This window comes from Rhipicephalus microplus, chromosome 1 (assembly GCF_043290135.1).
Source record: "Rhipicephalus microplus isolate Deutch F79 chromosome 1, USDA_Rmic, whole genome shotgun sequence".
Classification (NCBI taxonomy): domain Eukaryota; kingdom Metazoa; phylum Arthropoda; class Arachnida; order Ixodida; family Ixodidae; genus Rhipicephalus; species Rhipicephalus microplus.
In genome coordinates this window covers 266,392,620-266,414,207 of record NC_134700.1, presented here as the reverse complement: position 1 = coordinate 266,414,207, position 21,588 = coordinate 266,392,620, and the positions used below count along the sequence as shown (strand labels likewise).

The 21,588-nt window shown below is 43.8% G+C and overlaps 2 protein-coding genes across 7 annotated transcripts; one reads left to right on the top strand and one right to left on the bottom strand.

Moving 5' to 3' along the window:
• Window positions 1–1,879: 1,879 nt before the first annotated feature.
• Window positions 1,880–7,708, top strand: Use1 (Vesicle transport protein Use1). 4 transcript variants are annotated; one of them, XM_075894174.1, is made up of 7 exons: window positions 2,362–2,383; window positions 2,475–2,583; window positions 2,679–2,731; window positions 2,792–2,870; window positions 3,006–3,165; window positions 3,437–3,618; window positions 7,466–7,708. In XM_075894174.1, exons 2-7 carry the CDS (start codon window positions 2,500–2,502, stop codon window positions 7,643–7,645), a joined length of 738 nt encoding a protein of 245 aa, XP_075750289.1. In that variant the 5' UTR covers window positions 2,362–2,383; window positions 2,475–2,499; the 3' UTR covers window positions 7,646–7,708. The 4 variants fall into 4 exon arrangements, with proteins under 4 accessions (XP_037291736.1, XP_075750290.1, XP_075750291.1 ...); XM_037435839.2 differs by lacking the exons at window positions 2,362–2,383; window positions 2,475–2,583 and adding an exon at window positions 1,880–2,036; XM_075894175.1 differs by lacking the exon at window positions 2,475–2,583 and having other exon boundaries at window positions 2,051–2,383.
• On the bottom strand, window positions 7,659–21,505 carry LOC119187750 (activating signal cointegrator 1). 3 transcript variants are annotated; one of them, XM_075894173.1, is made up of 11 exons: window positions 21,217–21,505; window positions 20,987–21,103; window positions 20,631–20,924; window positions 18,132–18,280; window positions 17,117–17,261; window positions 16,399–16,578; window positions 15,525–15,721; window positions 12,530–12,651; window positions 11,336–11,436; window positions 10,221–10,317; window positions 7,659–7,813 (listed from the first exon to the last, which is right to left on the bottom strand). In XM_075894173.1, exons 3-11 carry the CDS (start codon window positions 20,868–20,870, stop codon window positions 7,743–7,745), a joined length of 1,302 nt encoding a protein of 433 aa, XP_075750288.1. In that variant the 5' UTR covers window positions 20,871–20,924; window positions 20,987–21,103; window positions 21,217–21,505; the 3' UTR covers window positions 7,659–7,742. The 3 variants fall into 3 exon arrangements, with proteins under 3 accessions (XP_075750288.1, XP_037291724.2, XP_075750287.1); XM_037435827.2 differs by lacking the exon at window positions 20,987–21,103 and having other exon boundaries at window positions 21,392–21,505; XM_075894172.1 differs by having other exon boundaries at window positions 20,631–21,103; window positions 21,217–21,504.
• Window positions 21,506–21,588: the final 83 nt, after the last annotated feature.

The following is a 21,588-nucleotide window of genomic DNA, read 5'->3' as shown; positions in this document are numbered from 1 at the left end:
TTACATGCCGGGCTTACTATGCAATTGGTTTCATGTTGCAGCAGGATAGATTGCAAGTTGGTAGTTCATATTCGTTCATCGAACTGGGAGCGCGGGAACACACAAGAGACCGAGAACAGTGCTCATACTGTGTGGCTCTTCTCTGTCGTGTGTTCCCGCACTCCCAGTTTGCTGAAAAAAATATGTTCATGTAGCATGTTTTGGGGTTTGTAGGGTTGTGAGCAAGAGAGGGAAAAAATCACAGTCTTATTGACTGTATGGCACCCAGCAAGAGTAGCAGAGGTTAGCTTGTGCTGATGTGATAGAACATGCCAGGGTGAGCAGAATTTGACCCGAGGCCACATGATAGCTGCAGAGGAGTGCCTATGATTGGCTGGAGCACTATTATACTGCAAACAGTGGTGGGTTTATGCGGTAATCTAGCATATTAAACTACAGCCCTGTGGATTGTGCCTTGGTCTTCTTGCCCTGTTCTGCCCTGCTCAGTAGATAATTGTGGGAATCGGAGCCACCTGTCTTTATACCTGGTCTGGGAGAGCGGTTTTGGGTAGTATGTCGCACTGCACTGGCTGAGCACACACATGGCTTATGTGTCAGTCCAGTGTTACTCGGGGGGGGCCCTGCCGATCCTGCTCACTATATCCAAGCGCTGCAATGGGCTGGGTCTGTCGGGATTGAAAGGTGAACTTGAAAATTAACGCTAGATTGATAACCGGTACTGTGTCGTGATGCAGCAATTTGATCATGTAGAAAACTGCTTCAAAATGCATATCTGGGGTTTAGCATGCCGTACCAGAGAATACCTTTGCCAAACTGTGATGTGCTTGTGAGGCACACTGTAGTTGAGTCCTCCGGAAATTTCAACAACCTGGTGTTCTTAAAAACGTGCATCGGTATGGCACTGTACACGGGCCTCTAACACTTCGCCTCCATTGAATTGTGACCCCGATAGGCGTTATTGAACCTGCGAGGTCAACAAACTGCACTATAATAGCGCTCAAAGGAGAGCCGTATTCTACAGCTACTGCAACATCTATTATTAGTCGACCACTTTGTTGCGACTGTCTTTTGCGGAAATTTTGTAATTTTAGTCGAACTCCTGGTATGCCATAGGTAGCAAATCTAGTGACTCCTTCTATTTATGGTGGTGCTTCAATGTTTATTTTGTTTAACGAAATATCGTAGAAAAGTCACAATGCACAATGTTTCAGTAAATGATGCGGAAGCTTCTCCAAGGCTGTCTATACATAGTTATAAACAGATACATATTCTTTTCATTATCTCTCCACCATTTTAAGGAGGCGAAGGAGGAAGTCATAAGCTTCGGTGCGCAACAAGTAGATTTTTAATTTATACCAGTATTGAGGGAAGATGGTGAACATGGCAAGGCCCCCAACATCTCAAGCAATCGTATCTAAATTTTGCGAGGTGTACTGCTGTATATTCTATGTACTACAGTCGTACTTATAAAGACTTTGAAATCAGTTATGATTACTAAATCATCAGCTGCTCTGAAGGCATACTGAAATATTTATGAAAGATTCTTGGCAAACCATAGCTATAAGTAGCGATTTTATGTAAGCTGTAGTTTGACTGCTTGAAATGGTACGTCAGATACGTCTACAAACTATGATATTTGCGTTTGTGGTGAAGCGGTGTATCGCACGACAAAATATTGCCGGTTGCTTTTTTTTCTAATTTTTGTAAATATGTATAAGTATAAAGATCATTGCGTAAGCGTAAGAAATTTTGTTCTTATTTATTAGGGCAAGAAACATGTGATCATTGGGTTAGTTCTGCTTCCGATGCGCTTTTTGGCGGCTGTCGCTCTCTTCACCGCAAAATGAAAGTGAAACCATTAGCTTGCCATCATCATTATCATCATCACCTCAAGAACGATACGTCACGTCACGTCGCTGTCGTCGGCTTCCAGCATGGCGCCCGTGTCACGGCTGGAAATAAACTTCTGCAGATTGTTGGAGCGGTGCGAAGTTCTTGCTGACGGGCGAGATCCCACAGACTGGCGATTCAAGAAGGTAAAAGGATCGATCTCGTGAATAAGTTACGCACAAGCTCTCCGAGTGGCGGCGTACAGACTATACGGCTGCACTGACGGCGTCGAGCTGGCGAGCAACAGTTTTGTTTCGTTCGTGCGGTCGCTGGAATACGACTCCAGTGGAACCTTGTTATTCGGCCATATTTCACTCCAATTGCCCAGCGTCTCAAATTTCGACAGGTTAATTACTCTCGGCTAACTGCCGACTCTTCGTGTGCGGCGATTCTCCCGGATTGGTTCGTAAGCCAACTCCTATTTTTTACGAAACGCGTGTATGCAATCAAGCAGCAGCTTTATCTGATGCGGCCGTGTTCATCCGTGAAATACGTGAGTAAATGTGCCGGTTTTGTTTTCTTTTGCGTGAAATTCTTATTGAAAAGGCGTACTGTTGTCCCGGGTGTCTGTACGGCGTATTCAGTGGTGTAGGGTGACGGCTACGAGTGATGAACCCGCCGCTTGCGCGGCTATGCTCGTGCGAGTTTATACTAGAGGGTTTGACGCTCGGCGATTGCAAACTGACGCAACAGGTGATTTACGACTTAATCCCTTTTATAGTGGCTATCGAAAATTACAAATCCCGGTCATCCCGAGAGGATTAACCCAGTCGACATGTTTTTTTCAGTATGTTCAAAGCCTTGAAGATATGTTACTAGACCTGAGGAACATAAACACATGGTGAGTGCCTCTGTTCACATTTTTCTTTTCAACATTGCACTGAGGGGGTATGTTTTGCAGTCAGCCAAGCCAGGATACATTAGTGCATTATGCGAGCAAAGTCGACTTTCTGAAGCGCCTCATTGCTGTGGATACACAGGCAAGTATTGCGGGTGATATGACGTAATTCGATTGTGAGTGCGTTTTTTTTTTTTTCGGACCTAATACTTTTGGCAGATGCCGTGTGTGAGTACAATTTCCTGAAGATGTTTTTTTTTTTTTCCAAACACTGCAGCCACACAGCAGTCCAGAAAAGGCTCTCGCCCATGAGCAACTTGCCCTAAAACCCGTCCCTGATGACAAGGCCAAGGAAATCCTGCTTAAACGGCAGACCAAGACAATACGTGATGTCCGCGAGGAGTTGCTGGAATCTCGAACTTCTGTTAAGACAAACGGTGAGAATGTTACAGAAGGAGAAGCAATTGGCTGCAGCCAGTCAAATGTGCTTGTTTAGGAGAGTTAGCGTTGTGGATATGAATGCGAGTAGGTGTGTGATAATGTAGGTGTGGATAATGTGTATTGCTTAAAAAAGGGTTAGTATCGATGGGCACCTAATATATATTTTCCTTTTATGTACCTATCGCTTTTCATTCAGTTGCTTGTGCAGTTCTTAACTGTTCTCATTTTACAACACTTTTTTTAATATTATAATTCTGAACTGTTTAGCAAGCGACAGCAAAGGATTGCGGCAGCGAGTTCCTGGTCAGGGTGGTGGTGAAGATTTCGACGCTGTACTGCGCTACCACAACTCCATGCAGGAGAAGATTGCCGAGGAGATGGTCTCCTTGGCACAGAACCTGAAGCAGAATGCTTTGCTTGCTGGACACATTGTGAAGAAGGACACAGAGGTGACCATTTTGTTTTTGCAGTGCTTGTAGTCAAAACAGTTGCGTTCTAGAACACTCACAAAAAAATTCTGAGAGCAAGACGCATACGACAGCCGCACACAATAAACACATAACTGGGCACAGGTTGCTTTGTTTACCTGCAACACTTCAGTGCTGGAAGTAGTGTAGGGGTCGTAAAACTTGAAACTTGACAGAAAACTCTAGGAGATGATAAATTCCTCATTAGCAATTTAGTAGAGTGTTTGAAACATTTTATATTTACTGAAATTGTGGATAGCTGTTGGTAGTTAATAAGAACTAACAGACAACACCTTGGAAAGTACAGGGGATGTTATATTAGTAGGGTGACTCCACGAAAAATCAACACAGGTCCGAAAGTTGATTGTTTAGGTTTGATTATTTTGTATTTTGTGCACATACCACCCAGTAGCCCGAAAGTGAACTTCGTTTTTTTATTAACTGCATAATATAGGAGGAAAAAAATAGCTTAGTCTGTACGGAGGGACCAATTTCGTCCTTTGTCATTCTCAAAAGTTAATGACGATATAAAAACACAAATATCAATGTCACGAAGACTGGTCTTAAATAAATGTACTTGTAATGAGAGTGAAGCAGCATTGTTTGAAGCGTGTGGGCTGAAGAAAACTGTTTTTAAAAAATGTCTGAACAGGCCACATTTTTTAAAGTCGCCATATTTCAGTTTTTTTTTCTCCTAAAGTAAACCAGCCAGTGTTTCGTAACTTGGTGACTTATTACAACATAATGTTTACAATATTGCCAACAAAGTGGAGGTTGTATCAACTTTGACCTTGTGCTGACCCACTTTGGTGAATTAGTAGCAATGACATTGCACAGAGTGCGCAAGTTTGATTCCCAACCCCCTCGTTCTCATTTTGATGGGGCTGAAATGCAAGAATACCCGTGTTCTTTTAAATAGAGCACTAAGCACAAAATAAACGAGGTATTAATTTAAAATGTTCCATTATGATATGACTTGCAGTCGCATTCTGATTTTGGCATACAAAACCCCTGAACTCAATTTAGGCCGTCTAGGGTTTCTTAAAATGCGTTTTGATTACAGTGAACAGGCTTTTAGCCCCATCATAATACAACCACTATAGTGAAGAGTTGAAAGTGCCACGTGATGACTAGCAGTGAGTAATAATAACAGCAACGTTAGAGAGGTTTTCAAACCTGAGCCTGTACTGAATTGAAGGGTAGGCACAACAGATTTATTGAAAATATGGAGAAATATTTTTGTTTCATGCTTAAATAGGCTTGGTCGTCTCTTTAATCTTCAATGTAAAAAGTCGTACAGAAACAAACATAGAAGCACTGTGTTCGCTTATTTGATTGCATGAATGTGCTTGAACAAGAGAACTGAATAATGCTGATATATATGTTTGAGGATTGTGAAGCAGATGCACTAACTAGTGAAAACATGTTGCAACCAAAAGCAGGAGTAAAATGTCGGTAAATTTTGTTGATGTTTCTTATCAAATATTTTTTGCCACATTCGTCTGCCATCTGGGAAATTAACATACATCAAAACTATAGTATAAGCAAAGGGGCATTGAAAAAATAATTGTTGGTGGAGAACTCTAAGTTTCGGCCACCTGGGGTTCTTTAATGCACTGAAGTCAAAGTATATGGGACTCTAGCGTTCTTACCTCGATTGAAGATGTGGCCGCGGAAGTTCGGACTCGATTGTGCAACCCGTGAAGGTCAAGGGCTTTAGGGCCGTTCCACGCATTTCCCACACTGCCGCAACACACGTGCCGGGACCCCTACCACACACAAGCGGGGGAAAATAAGCCAATTGGCGACGCTCTTTCACCCTCCGCAGCATCGCCAATTGGCTTATTTGTCCCCCGCTTGCATGCGGCAGGGGTCCCGGCACGTGCGTTGCGGCTGTGCGGGTAGCGCGTGTAAAGGTCCTTAACCAATAAATTACCGCAGCAAGTAAAGGGCTTTGCAAGTTTAAGAAAACAGTTGTCGTGGTCCAACACAATCTGCTTTGCTTGTTAAAGGGATACTGAAATGCTTAAAAAAAAGAAAAGTGACATGATGCGTAATTTCGTGCGGCGAACACGAAAATAAAGTCGAAAATTTGCATAAACCAGCACAAATAATTCCATTTTGCAATTCCGATGGCGGCCGCAGCAACAGATGCTGCGGCCGCCATCGCGAGTCTTACCGCCGCTGTGATTGGTTGAAACTCCATGACGTCACTGTCAGGAAGGTGAGGACAGCTGACTGCGCTTGCCGACAGTCGCCGCCGCGTTTATTTGTTGAAATCGGGTAGTTGCCCTAAGTATTGCGAACCCCGAAAGTCGGACCGAGTTTGCTGTACAACCGTACATGTTCGAGCCGGTCGCCACTTTAAAAGGGCGACGGCTGAAACGGCACAGAAAAGAGTCCCAACCAGCCACCTTCACCCGCGTTGGAAACAGACTGGCACGTATAAGATGCGTGCCAGTGCTAAATTTCACTGTAGTAAACCATTATAAATGATACGCTTATCAGTGGTTATTAAATTCGATAAGAAACAGCAGCATTGGCACTCGCTTTTAGCCGCGTAGTGGGACGGTCCGCGCTAGGCGCGGACAGTGTGCAGAAACACCAGCTGTTCGTGGATTTCACAGCTAAGAGCGCAGTGTTCTTAATGCAGTCAGTATCGTACTTCACAGTGGGCAAGGCGCATGCGATGAGTTAGTATGCTATTGCGTGAGAAAAAAGGGCGGGGGGAGGCGCAGACGAGTGCCGCTCTTGTCGCAGTGGTGATATGTGCTCTGAACAGCGCTGGAAATTGCGCAAGAATGGTTTGGCTCATATATTGCAGTTCTGTTTTTGTATAATACCATGACGTTTTCTGAATACTGCCCAGTACCACAGTGATGATGTGTTAAAATGCAAAGGGTATGATTAACTGCGCTAGAAGCATGCAACTGTCTTGTAGAACAGCTGATTTTAATTATGCATACTGATATCTTTGTACACATGTTTTCGCTACACGTGCTCATGCATACACTGCGGGTAAATAGGGAAAGAGGAGGAATGCTGCTGTTGCCGCTGCCTTGAAATTCGGCAGATTCGCGACCGGCACAGCGCGCTTCATCTCGTAGGCTTGAAGTATTTTCTTTTAATTCAGCTGCAGTGGCCCGTTTTGCAACCATCTTCTGATCCCGGGAAAACTTGTTAAAAGCGTGCTCATCGCGACTATAAGGGCTGCGGCAGCCATATGCCGTGCCATAACTCGTCATTACGAGTCCACTTGAACCTTGATTTGATTGATATGTGGGGTTTAACGTCCCAAAACCACCTCCACTTGAACCTTGCACAAACACAACTTGTGAATGTCGCATGGCGAAAATCTCTAATCAGAAGAAGAGAACGGTGCAATGGAAAGAAATCCCTACAAACTGGCAGAACTGATGCTTTGCCAGGCAGCAGATTGCAGCGAAACAAGGCATAACCACGAAGTAAACAAGCCGAGCTAACTGAGCGATGCAGGCGGCCCGGCGCAAAGTTGCCCGATCCTGACGGTGACGGCACCTCCCCAAGTGTGTATCTCTCCCGTGCTCCCCCGCTGCGCGGGGGGGGGGGGGGGGGGGGCGTTTTCTTGGTCAAAGTTTCCTCTCTTATAACGCCGTTGTTAATTCAACGTCGCGAAAAAAAAAACATCCGTAGACATTTTGTAAGAGGTCACGGATACCGAATTCGGATACATTTGCAAATTCGAAACCATTTCAGTGTCCCTTTAAGGTTCTATTGTGTACAAGCAGTAATTTCACAAATGTGACTTTTATGGCGTTGCTAAACTATAAACACCGTGCTCACCTTCCAGGCTGTTGAGAAGAGTGTGCAATCTGCAGAACAAAACTACGAACGACTACAGAAGGAGCAGCGACGGCTCGAGGATCATCTACGCCGCTCGTGTAACTGCTGGATCTGGCTTATGCTTGCAGTTGTATTTTTTGTCTTCCTTAACATGGTTGTTTTCATGCGCCTTTTCCCAAAGCGATGAAAGTTCACACTCCTTTAGTATTACGTTGTACAATAATAAAGAATTTATTTTCTGCGCAAAAAACAGAGGCTTCTTTCCCACAGTTATAAAAATCTGGTTAGCGTTCCAAGATCTGAGGGCAGAGCAGTGTCTTCTTTGCTGCATGGTGCAGCCTCGAGTCCATTTTGACTGTAACAAACATTTTATAGGTGGCATAAAACGCTGGGCATAAGTTATGCTGCGAAGTGTGGCGTTACACTTCATGGGTTTGAAAGAAAAAGGGCACTACATTGCAGCGAACAGAATAGGCTAGAATTAGTAAAATGCAGTTATATAATGCTGCACCAAATCCATATGAAGCTTAAATTACATACCAATCTACAGATCGTGGTAAGCTGAAATGGAATGCCGACGACAAATCAAAACAAAGGCATTTCAGTGCCCCACAGAATCCTTGTTCACAATCTAGACTTTACTACTTGTAAACTTGAGGACCACAGATTCAGTTTAATTCTGTTCATTTACCAGATTATTAATGAAATCTATCAGAAAATCATGCCAAGAAAAGTATAGGGGTCGTTGTTAGAAGTAATTGTGTAATGTAAATGTGAAGAAATAAAAGTGGACGAAAAGTTAACTTTCTGGGGGCAGGGACTAAACCTGCGACCTTCAAATAACGTGTCCGGTGTTCTACCAACTGAGCTACCACAGCGGCTGTTCCTATGTTCACTTTACGAGGTATGTATATGCATTAAACGTGGGAGTGTCAGTCAGCACCGCCAGTAGGACGTTCAAAGGGACACTAAAGGCAACTATATTAAGTTGACATTTATTGTTGAAATGATGGTCCAGAAACCTCGTAGTGTTACTTTTGTGCCAAGGAAAGGCCTATTTTGAAGTAAAACCACGTTTTAGTGGTCCATATCAGGTTAGCGCACTTCAAATTACCCGCCTCAAGAAGCGAACAGACCAGACCGTCTCACATCACTGTTGCCGTGCACAACGTCGCCCGGCTGTACTGCGCTAGTAGCAGCAGTCTGAAATCAGCAGAAGCCATAACAGCACAACAACGCCCATTGATCAATTTCTCGCCATTGGCTTCGAGATTGCAGACGTTTTTGTTTCAACTGCACCCCACTAGATGGCACCACCTGTCCTGTGTAACCACGCAAAAATTGAATTTTCGAACCACTCGCGCCATTCCCCCATGGTTCTTTTTCCATGAATCAAACAGAAAGGAACAAGCAGCATTTTATTGCGTCGCTTGATACACAGAACGTTCCTTATTTAGTGCAGATAGATCAATTACCAGTGATTAATTGTAGGCGGGCTCCCGATGTCATCGGGATCGTTTTGAAAATGTCCTACTGCGGCGCTTGGGTTCTTGTGCATTTACCTTGATTTCTCGGTAAGTAGGACACTGTTGCTAATAATATTGTCGTTTTAGATGTTGTCATACATTGACCTTTCTCTCTGACGTAAATTGTTATTCGACTTTCGTGTCCCTTTAATGCATATACATACCTCAAAGTTGACGGGGCATAGCCATCGTAGTAGCTCAGTTGGTAGAGCATATTGAGTTGGTAGAGCTAGAGTTGGTAGAGTAGAGCAGTTGGTAGACCATTCGAAGGTCGCAGGTTCGGTCCCTGCCCATGGCCTTTTCTTTCTTCACATTTACATTACAATGGCTTCTAATAACGTCCCCTATATACTTTTCTTGGCATGATTGTCGGATAGATCTCATTAATATTGTGTGTAACAAAAAAAGTCCTCCAATGTACACTTCCTAAAGCTCTCTAGTGTTGTGCCCTTTTTTGCTTTATCATTAAATAGGCACTGATACAAAATTTCGATCCAGTTTTTTTTTCTTTTTCTAATGTGTTGCCAGGAGCCCATTACCCATAACATAGCACATAGATCGCTACAGCACATGAGATATATTTACAGCCTCTTTATTACTAACCAGTTTCAGTTTGCAAGAGCTCTGAAAACGACAAGCTGCCCAACTGTCACTTAGCCTAGGGTGTGCAACGTGGTAAACGAACTCGGCCACATGAGCAAACAGAACTTTGACACATTTCTGCATGGCCTGACGTATGCTGGCAATCTTTTTCCTGCTGCATTATCGCTATTGTTGTTTTGTCATTCTGTGGCAACGATTTTCTTGAGGCCTTCCATACGTTCAGGGCACGCATTGGCTTGAGGGCAGTCACGAAATATTAGTCTGTTAGCGCAAGCACACCAAGAAGAGTATGGAGACTGACGTCATTCCTGGCTGTGACAGCTTGGAACTTGGCTGCAGCTGTGAGGTCGCGTTTTCAAGAAACCCGAGGCACTGTCAACATTGCGTGGTGTAATGTATGCATAGTGCATGTGCACTTCAATGTTCATATAAATTATCTTCCAAGTCATTGTAACTGTTGATATTCTGGTAGCTGGTATATGCATGTTCTCGGAAATCGATCCTATGAGCAGCTAAATTGCAGGTAAGTGCCTCTTTAACTGTCTATAAAAGTAGTTTCAAGCAACCTAGTAAGACACACACAAAAAATAAAACAGTTGCTTAAGCAACTGTTTTAACACCTCGTACACTTACAGATTTTGTGTTGTCCTTTCATAGGAAACTTTGTTTTCAGCTCGTGAGGTTCCTTACATATCAAGACAAAAGGAGAAAAGCATTCTCCAAATGGATACTGAAAGAGGCAAAAAGAAACAGTAAGGTTAGATGGGATAGCTGGGTGCATTAGTTTAGCATGTTCAGAGGCAAAAGCTGCAAAGAAGACAGCGAATGAAAGGATAGATTGATAGATATGTGGGTTATAACGTCCCGAAACCACCATATTATTATGAAAGACGTCGTAGAGGAATGCTCCGGAAATCTCTACCACCTGGGGTTTTTTAGCGTGCATTCAAATCTGAGCACGCAGGCTGCATTTTCGCTGCCATCGAAAATGCAGCCGGGATTCGATTTCGCGACCTGCGGGTCAGCAGCAGAGTACCTTAGCCACTAGACCACTGTGGCAGGGCACAGGTGAAAAGAATTATACTCTGTGTGCGTTTACCCCTTTTTTGTCGTCTTTTTGCACCTTTTGACTCGGGAGAAACAGTGAGACTGCCTAGAAAAAGCAGAGTGCTAGTTCTCTAATGTATAACTTTAATAGCTCAACTTGTAAAAACTGCTGGTCTTAATCAACGGTGATGCAACCTTTGATAATTGCATGGACAAGGAAAATTGGTTAGAGAGAGAGAAAGAAAACCATTATTCTTCTTCAAAACACTAGTGAATCAACGCTTAGGATAAGGGAGCTTTCCATTCAGCCCTGCATGGCTTTTGATGCCTGTCTATCAGTTATTATATGTAGCACACATACAAACACAGGCACAAATGTGCTAAAAGGGTCACACTGATAAGGATTATATAATTGGCAACATCAGTGGTAACTATCTGGACGTGAATTCAAGAAAGAGCTACGAAAAGCATCAGACGAAGCTTTCTTACAAAACACTTCAAATCAGCTCATACACAAACTCTTCTCATCCATGCCTCAGCAGCACGTTTTGCTGCTCCATGCTATACAACTATACCAGTGCCCCTTTTTTTCTGTTTACATAAGTGCAGCTTATCATGTGTGATGTATGCATGCAGTAAAAACTTTTAGGTCGCTGCAGCACTAGAAATAACTGGAACTCTTTTGAGACAAAGAGGGGCACCTGTTCACGGTAGATGTCCTGGTGCAGACAGTCAACAAGATTGACACATCCCAAGAGGCAACTCGTCGGGTACTCTTCCGGAAATTTCAGTTCTTCGGACTCTACCATGGAAAGGGAGAGAAAAAAAATATATTATAAAATTTAAGAGGACAACACTTCTTGACAGTGTTTTCTCTGTTTGAAACAGAGGCTAAATAATAATTTTACATTTGTTTTAAACAATGTTTTAAAGCTAATATAACCTACTCTGCAGCTTTATGCAGCACTCTGTCAAGATACTTCAGAGAGATTTAGTGTACAGTTGAATTTATAAAAAAGAGTTGACTTCTTTGTCGCACAATACTAGAAATTTTATCCTCTACAATGTTTGCCATTATATTAGCTGCTCTACCGTGACTCGGCCAGTGCCTTTCCCAGAAATGTGACAAAAGTGTTCACACAAGGAAGGCCTAAATCAGAAACATTGCTTTAGGAAGGAGATTCGTTATCGGGGCCTTGTTCATATACTGCTGAGCACAGTTTCCAGGCTGAAAAAACCGAAAATAGCCAAGAAGTTGGAGAAACTAACCAGGAAGTAGCCATGTGCACGTGAGAACAATGGTGACCTATTCATTTACATTGCTTATTGCAAAAGCCTTTTGGGTAATATTTGCATGATGATGAAGTCTGAACAGCCAATACTCCCAAGTCGTTGGATATTCGGTTTCTAATGCCTGTGAGTGCAGAGCGCCCAGAATGCGGAGTGCTTTCAATTGCACTCCTCGCTTCGGATTACGATTTGAAGCCTCGTCCACCAATGGGTGGTTTGCAAAATGAGGTCTCACGTAAAAAGCATTCTCCGAGGCTGAGCCGCACATCTTCGACCCCTTTTCTTTTGTGTAATGCAAGCACCCAATTCAGCTTTGGAGGCTGGTAACACACCTTAGCCACCATGTTTTTACAATGCATAGTTTTATGCCAGTGGCTGGAGAGTAACTTAATATTGATAACCTGGTTTCAAGTCAGGATAAGAACAGCGTAACCAAGAAGTAGAAAAGTGCCCAAGAACTTTTTGTCTGTACCCACTGGCCTAAAAAGTAGCTGAATTGGCACAAAATAGTGAAACCTGGCAACCCTGCAGTTGAGCAATTCAAGCGCTCATGACAACAGCGTATTTTAACTTACTAATAAAACAATGAAATACAAGCACCCTACCTTTGACAATCTTGCGATAAATGCCAGTCACTTCACTGATGTCTTCCGGTGAGGGCTGTTTGCTGGCTGCATGGATCCACAGACGACCCCTGTACGCTGTGAACCAAACACGCCCTTCATGCCTGCAAAAAGTAAGGTGCGAAATTAGAACTGTGCGAACAGCAAAGTTTTGGGTGCAAAGCCAGTTTGAATATTGAAGCGTGAGTGCAAATCAAATCGAATATTTTTGAGTATTTATAAAATATTTTTAGAATATATTTGTTTAGTAGGCTGAAGTGAAATTGTGGGGGTAAAATGTTGGAGAGGATTCCTAATCATATACTTAAGAGATATAACAACATGAAAGTATTTCCTCTTTTCACTAGACTGATGAAGAACTAGCGAGCTGGTATTTAATGGTTGCCTTATCAAGAATGAGGCAATAGAAAAGCCGAATCGCATTAGCAGATGATTTGGTGCAACCAAAGTGTTGCTGAGACCACTACACATGAAAGGCAAAGATGATGTTTTCACAGCCTCCGATCCTCTTTCAACTTCTGACAAGCCCAACTGATGTGGCCGACAAGGGCTCCTTTTGAGTTAGGAGTTTTGAATACACGTCAACATAAAACACCTGAAAATTTGGTTGCTAAAGGTCCTTGGCCTCCAATTTATCGAACTTGTTGCCCAAATCTTGGGTCCAAAAGAGCATTAACTGAGCCTCCACTTCTGCCACATTTATATCTGCATGTAGGAACCAGCGTTTTCTTGAGTCAATACATTTGCAACCATTGCAGAGCTTGAAAGGCAGCTTTGCTGCAATGCGGGAATGTAATGAGGTGAGGCATAATACAACACTGATGGGGGTCACTTTTAGCTAGACTTTGCCTGCATTGATCTTTGGGAAGTTCGAATAGCGAAAATTCTAGTGCAAATCATATCGAATAGTAAAAAAAATTTGAAAAATGTTTGAAATTTCGAATATTCACACAGCTTCATAGAAAATACATCAGACTAGCATTCATTTAAATTTACGATGACAACGAATTTATGTTAGTAAAACGGGGTTTATTGGCGTAATAATACTTGCACAGCAGATCTATTGATACGAAAAGTGGGCAGCAGCAACCGACACACGAATCACAGCGCTCGGGGCAACAGCTTGCGCTCGGCTCCTCTCGCTAAAGTCGTGACCCACTGCGGCACATAATCTTCTTCCTCTCTACAATACCCCGGCGACGAAGACGAGCCATCCTGGCAAGTCAAGGTGACGAAAGTAGGAGTGGGTCGTGATAGGGGTTGACATGACTCACGTGGACAGTTTCACGACCAAGGCGGCACCTGTCTGTAGCTGGCGGGACCGGCTCGATCACGTATGTGACATGAGATCAACGTTCGACGACACCATAAGGACCGTGAAACTTGGGGGCAAACTTAGAGGACAGACCTGAGGAGTAGAAGGCCAGTCGGAGCCAGATGAGCGAGCCTACGGCAAAAGCCCGAATTGCTGGTCGCGTTTGTGGCAGTCTTTTTCGAGTGCTTGCTTGTCCGAGGTGAATGATCAGGCCAACTGACGACACTCTTCAGCGTGGTGCACTATTTCAGAAAAAAGGTTGAACTCTGAGACTTCAGGATGATGCAGCAAAATGGTGTCAAGGGTGGAGCATGGCTCACGCCCATATAGAAGAAAGAAAGGCGAGAAGCCTGTGGTTGACTGCGTCGCGGTGTTGTATGCATAAGTCAAAAATGGGAGAATGACATCCCAGTTCGATTGGTCAGAACTGACATACATGAAGAGCATGTCTCCTAGCGTTCGGCTGAAGCGCTCAGTTAGACCGTTGGTCTGTGGGTGGTAGGCTGCAGAGGTGCGGTGAACCGTGCGGCATGACCGAGGAGTTGTACAACTACGGATAAAAAGACACGCCCTCGATCACTCAGTAGTTCACGTGGTGCCCCGTGACGCAGTATGAAGCGTCGCAAGACGAAATTGGCTACGTCACGTGCACCAGCCGTAGGTAGTGGAGCTGTTTAGCATACCTTGTCAGATGGTGACGGCGACAATGATCCATCGATTTCCAGCGGCAGTGTACGGAAGGGGACCATATTGCCACGTTCCATTTCCCAAGTTTTTGTTATCATCCCAAAACACCACACCAAACCGTGCCTGCAGTTTTCGAGAAGGTTCCGGACTGTAGTAGATCATTTCGATAAGATCACGCCCACTGTGCGAACGGTACAGATTGTTCTGGAACCTACGCCACCGCCAGCGATAACGCTAGAACATTCGACGGCAAGAGTATAAATGCTGACGCGCTTCGCCACTTGTCAGTTGTTGATCGAAGGCTGACGCTCCGTTCGCCGCTATCAGCCCGAGACTGCTATCTGTGCGAGACTGCTGCCGTAATTGGACTTTCCGTTTACCGGGCACAGGTTCGCCCAAATAAACAGTTAAATCCCAACACGAAGTCTCCTGTCTTCGGCCACGTCACGACCCCGTGACATCTGGTGGAGGTGCTGCTTCGTTCATGTACCGGTCGCCCCCGTCAAGCCGTGAACCCAGCCCACGTTGCGGAGAAGACACCGACGCCAACCAGGAGCAGCGAACAAGCCGCCGACAGCAAGGCCTACCACCGGAGTACGGGCTTCTACAAGACAAGGCGCGGAAGACCAAGGCCATGACTTCCCTCAGATCGGCTTCAAAAATATTTCTCATTATTTAACCAACAACTCCCAAAACTCATTTCGCTGACCAACTTCATAAGTTCAAGTGCATGTAAACATATATTTGTGGGCACTTCAGCTTTGCATTTCACCTGCATTGAAATTCGACCACTGAGACTCACACCAAACTTGAACTTCAAGCTCAGCACGAGTGTGCTATTGACTGTACTGTAGAAGATAACTCGCTCTTGCAGTAAACGGACTAATGCTCGCTTATATGCAAAAAATTATAATACAAACAATAATTTCACTATAGCTAGACATATAGCAAAACCAGTAAAGAATGACATCATACTTTTTGATTCCAGCCACTAGCAGACCAGCAAATGGTTGTTGCACAGAAAGTGCAAAGCCATCATCAGACATTTCCATGAGAGCTCGATCCTGAATGCGGGAGCTGATGACTTCTCTATTGCTTGAGATGCACACTAGGCTGTTGTCACCCATCAGACGATTACGCCTCGGTGCATGAAGGGCCCCTATTGGTACATACTGCATGACAGAGCAAGTCATCATGAGTTTATAATCGCAAAACTCTGCTAGACACAATGTTATGAAGCCTAGCAAAGCACGGGGATTGCAATTGTAGTTTTCAGCTGAAGTGTAGTAAAGAAAAGTGAAATAAATTCAAATGAAAAAAAAAAAAAACTCACCAGGGCTGGGGATCAAACTTGTGCTTTCTTTGGCTTCATTAGACAGTGTCTGACAAAAAAATGAGGCCTTCAATTCACTCTCTTTCATTTATATTTGTACAATAACAATCAACCGTTTCACTAATAGGGAACACTAGTTCACTAGCGTGATGGATAAAAAAAATAGGGATGACAAGAAAACACGACAGCTTAAGATCATGCAATGGGTCTGAGACGTCTCAGCAATGAGACTCTATTAAGAATAATAATACTTGGGTTTTATATGCAAAACCACCTTATGATTACGAGGCATGCCATAGCGATGGGCTAAAAATTTTGACCATCTGGTATTTTCCTACGTGTACTGACATTGCAGCATTACGCGGGCCTCTAGCATTTTGCCTCCATCGAAATGGGACTGTCGCGGTCAAAACCGAACCTGCAGTCTTCAGGTCAGCAGCCCTGTACAGTAACCGCTACACGACCGCAACACACAATGTGACTCTGGTGTAGCTGCATTTAGACGAGTGCACTTACCTCAGGAGGTGGCATATCCAAAGCTGGATCAATAAAGTGCATGGATTCCACTTCTCTACACATTCGGTCATAAATATTTGTTTCAGCCATAGGCGCTACAAGTGACTGCAACAAGCTCTGGACGCTGGCATGCTGTGGGCCTTCCTTCACAACTTGGCACCCAGCAAAGTCTAGCGTCACCTGTCCCAAATGCAAATTACGTGGCTGTTAACGAGGCAAATACTGAGGATGACAGGCGTTTTAAAGCTTCACAATGGACTGACACACACACTCCTACACCAGTAAATTTTCTGGGTAAATTTCTGGGCTAAAGTAGCAAATGAACGACATCATCATGTCGTGTTCTCAGCATAGCATTTTAAGGAGGTTGTAAAGAAAAATAAATTATGCTTCAAACCTGAGGAACGTGGGATGCTGTAGTGAAGGGCCCAGGGTTAATTTCAACCGCCCAGAGCTGCTAGATATGTACCTAAACATGAGTACAAGAGTGTTTTTGCTTCTTTTCCATCTTTAGAAATGCCTGATATAGCTGGAAATCGAACTTACGGCCTCATAAGCAGAACTTCATAGCCACTAGACCACTGCGGTAATGCAGTGCGACAATGAAGGGGGAATTTAGTGACATCATAACATCTTGCACAATGCAAGATAACACAAATGCAACAGGAGGTCAGCTTGTATTGTATAGCCATTATTCTCGACAGAGAGGTTCACAAACCTTTTGTTGCCGTCGAGAAGCATGTAGCTCTGCGTAGAACTCTTGTTCCTTTTTACGAATCATTTCTCGTTGCTCAAGCGTCAGCCACTTGTTGTCGGAGGAGTAATAGTCGGAATTGTCATCTATGACCAGGGTACGACGCTGCCTGCAATGACAGTTGCCATGTAAGTGAGAATAAGCAAATGCACCGAAAAGGTCATTTTTGGACAAATAAAAAAACAAATGCCTGGAAATCAGTTTTTCTGTACAACTGACTGACATTGGGACATGTGCTGTGACGATGAAAATTCAGAAATTCAATGTTAGCACCATAGTGCACAGCTTTCAAACTCGCTATATGAAGCGTCTTCAAGAGACTGATACTCATGCAAAGTGAGGTGAGAACATTTTTGCTGATCTGCATCCCTCTCTTATCTTCTCAAGTGCCAATAAAATGCAGAGCATGAAGATGTTACTGTTCCTGAAAAGCCGCTGTAGCTTGGTGCAAATATTCAAAATTACAAAACTAACAGTACACTCACGTCAAGCTATTGAACACTTCTCTGAAAGAAAATTTCGCACGGAGACTGTTTATCCCCACAAAGTTTCCCTCCTAATTTCTGTTTCATGTCATGTCTCCTGTGCATCATCAAGTGTAAGCACACCGGTTATTAGCACTGACAGTTGGGGAAGTTGGTGGCGGACACAGATGAAGAAAAACCAGATTTTTCGGCACACACGTCTGTGTGGTTTTTTATTATTTGTGTCCCATGTGCTTTTTTTTGCCCCATTCATAACTATGAACACACAGGTTAAGTCGCATTTTCTAGACAAGAAAGTTATGTGAAGGAACAGCATTTTGAACTTGTGTCTACACACAATAAAAGAAACTTAATGCCAATCACAAGCAGTAAACACTAGTGGTGCTGCATTTGGAACCACGAAAATTGTAGGCATGAAACAGGCAACACTTTAGCGGCATATGCGCACACGACATACAGTTCACACTAATCCCATGAGAAGTGCAATGACTCACGAGGTACGATCATATTCCAGAAGCCGATTCTTATGCTCAATAGCCTTGGCAAGACCCTCATCGACAATTTGGCTCATCAGCTTGTTTTGAAGCTGATGGCTCTTTTTCGAATCCTGAGACAGGAGCTCCTTTTCTTCATTAGTGCATACCTGCCAAAGGAAGGCATCAAAATAAAAAAAAAGAAATGCAGGAGCCACTCCCAAGCAGCTTATAAACTTTTCCACACATCTGCGTAGTGCTTCGTGAAAGATTAGCAAGAGGTGTACCTAGACTCTTATACAAGCTGATAGTACTGTGCTTCACAACCACTAGATGTTTCAGCAAAAGACGTTCCACATTTCTCAACACTGGACCTTTTAAAAAAGAGCCTCACCTTGCCTAATGGATGAAGTAAACATTTATTAACAGGACGGCTTATTTTAGCCTTGTTCAATAAAATCTACAGTCAGCGTGCAACTATGCTTCTGAGCAGGGATCTATGAGAATATTATAGGGACACTAAAGTAATATATTAGGTCTAAACAGATAATTTATTCTTTTAAGACTGTTTGAATGTCTGTTCATTTTGCTATGATAGGATAGTTATTACTAGAGAAAATGAAGGTTCAAGTTTTATGCCGGAATTTTTGACTGGAACTCAAGAACATGAATGTTAGTGTGATGTCACGAAATTCAAAGTCTCCTTGCACATTTTGGGTACATCGGCATCGCAATTTTTCGATACTTGCTTAGGTAAGGCATTAGTTTCCTCAGAACACCATTCGAAACATTTTTAGTGACAATCGATTATGTGGGCTCTAGCCAAGACCATCAAAATTATGACGCCATGGCAAGCTAATGTGAGAACCTGAAGGCTGTGGAGCCATTGGTACTTTTTACAGCGAAACCTGTTACGAGATCACAACTCGGGTCACCCGCAGTTGTCCGCCGCCAGTGTCTGTAACCACATCGCGCGAAATTAGAAAAAAAAACTAGCACCAAAGACACAGTGGGGCTCAAAACCCGGATCTGCTGGGTGCTAACCCAGTATTCTACCACTGAGCTAAGCCGGTGCTTGTGACTTGTTGGCAAACTTGCCTTAGGCAGGCATGATGTCAGGAAAACAATCGTGCTCATACGACTTCTAAAGCATTTTAAAACAGCAAAAGAACAACCAGTCGCCGCACAATGCGAATAGCGTAACGAGTGGGCCGTCCAATGCTCCAACCCTTTACAAAAGCTCCTTCTTGTTCCCCTTTTAACTGTGGCGCATACCCACTTCAGCCATAATTCCTCCTCATCATCAGAACCTGCATGAACGATTGGCTCGAAATTCATTGCAAGTGTTTAGCGGATACCACGCTTCTAAGAAGAATGATGAAAAATAGCTTAGCGAATGCCAGCCTACTACCCAAATGTTTATTATTAATGCCCTAGTGGGCATCACGCAAGTGTGCTTGCAGTAGTTACCCAATGAGTGTTTTGAAAAGGCTTTGAAAGGCCACTCTTCTAGCTCTCACTGTGACTGTGCTGCACTTTCCGCGCTGGCCTTGCGTTTTTTTTTTTCCTTGCAGGTTTTCTCGTTTACCAAGAGTATTCTCGCAGTACGAGTGGTGCTTTCAGTAATTGTGAAATTGTAGTTCATTAGTGCGAGGAAAACTGTTTTTCTATTCAGTGAGAAACAGTTCATTCATAAAGGCTCATTCATATTGCGGTGACTCACAGCAGTTAAGTTGCTTCGGTTAAAAAGCGACAATTTTGGGTCAGTCCGACGATGCTTGATTTTTTTTGGCAAGCTTGCGAGTGAATCGCTAAGATCGTGTGCCAACCAAATGCGCATGTTTACGACACAACAGCAAAGCAGGCAGATTTCAATGGCACTAATTATGAAGCATTTTGATGAGGCGACAGGGAGGTCAAACCAGCCCCACCAGCTCTGTGAACACTCGCTGCGTGGATAATTTTTAATTACAATGCTTGCTTTTATTTTTTAAATATGAGGAACCTCGAATTGAGTCGCCGGTAAAGCAGACAAGGGAATATTGAGGGCTCGTTTCTTTGTTGATACAACCACAATGAAAACCACCAGATAATGGATCCAAGGAAGCTATAGGGGGCGTTAGTTGTAATGTTTTAATTGTATTGAAGTAATTTTGATATAAATGTGAAGAAAGTAAAGTGGGCGAAAAGATATGACGATGCCGGTAGAGCTAGAACTTGCAATCTTCGGATAACGCACACGATGCTCTAACAAGCGAGCTACGGCGGCGGTCATCCTCCCTTTTTTATCGGGTGTTTGTGTGCATGCGAAAGCACAATACAGTTAAAACAGTACAATTAACAACCCCTATACTTTCCTAGGCGTCATTATCTGTTTGTTAAGGTCCTTAGTAAGGATTATTGCATGCATATGTGTGTGTGTTTCTCGTATGCGTGTATGTCACGTAGGTGAAGGAGCCCATATATAACGGCGTTACTGTGAAACCGCGGCCGATGGCGCACCGGGAGAGGGTGGCTCACCAAATTGCCGCAGGTGAAGCACGGTCCCGACCCTTCCTGGCGGCAGACGATGCGACCGCAACGAAGGCAGTTGTTGATGAGCGCGTGCCGGAGGGCCTCGCACTCGCACGAATGGCGGCCAGGAAGCAACTCGACGCCTTGGCGGCTGTACAAGTTGACAAAACGCTGCTTGCGTCGCGTTGCGCTCTGCGTCATAGCGATATTCGGACGCTCCTCTTCGGAAACAGCCTGTTGTGCCATTCTCTTGTTCCCACACAGGCTCGACTCCAGCTGCTCCAAAGTTTCTTGTGCTGGCTGCAATGAGGACCTAGGCACACGTCTGATGAAGTCGCATGTTTTTAAAACAACGTGCTTGCCTCCTGCTTCGAACCGGAACCTTTATTTTTCAAAGACTTTCATTTTTTTTTTTTTTTGTGGCTGGACTTTATCCTGCAGTTCTGCTTTCTTGTACACTGTCATGGGAGCGTCACCATCTGCGGAACAAATGAATGCGCATGTGGAGTAATCTGCGCCACGACAAAGTCATCAAGAGCAAGCTTAACGGCGCAGATACATAAGTGGCGGTGGTTATTAACACGATGCTTACCTTGACAAGCGCGACCCATGGTGTGTCGCCTTCGATGGTTTCGACGTTCACACGCCTGTAAATCTCGCTTCGCTGCCACCAATGCAAAGAGCACCAGCACCACAACTTGAAGCGTACGCGAATATTCACAGACGCCTACTTATATCGCATGAAAGATAGAATGAAGTGGACCAACACTTCTTCATAACAGCAGCCGCAAAGCACTTATTTTTCTTCTTCTCCTCTTGGTAACAGCATCTTCGTTTCGTCCTCCATGGGTAGCAGACATGCACCTCAGGACCGCGACAAATTAAATAAATTATATTTTTGTCTAATAATTAAACTTGTGCATAACTAAAACAACTATAAATAATTATTGCGCACCGTTTTTTA

Coding starts and splice junctions, on each gene's coding strand:
- Use1 (XM_037435839.2), top strand. CDS start 1,935: ATGGCGCCCGTGTCACGGCTGGAAATAAACTTCTGCAGATTGTTGGAG. Junction 2,871..3,005: donor TCATTGCTGTGGATACACAG/GCAAGTATTGCG, acceptor CAAACACTGCAG/CCACACAGCAGTCCAGAAAA. Junction 3,619..7,465: donor TTGTGAAGAAGGACACAGAG/GTGACCATTTTG, acceptor CTCACCTTCCAG/GCTGTTGAGAAGAGTGTGCA.
- LOC119187750 (XM_075894173.1), bottom strand. CDS start 20,870: ATGGCACAACAGGCTGTTTCCGAAGAGGAGCGTCCGAATATCGCTATG. Junction 18,281..20,630: donor GCTTCACCTGCGGCAATTTG/GTGAGCCACCCT, acceptor TTCCTTTGGCAG/GTATGCACTAATGAAGAAAA. Junction 11,437..12,529: donor TTATCGCAAGATTGTCAAAG/GTAGGGTGCTTG, acceptor TTTCCATGGTAG/AGTCCGAAGAACTGAAATTT.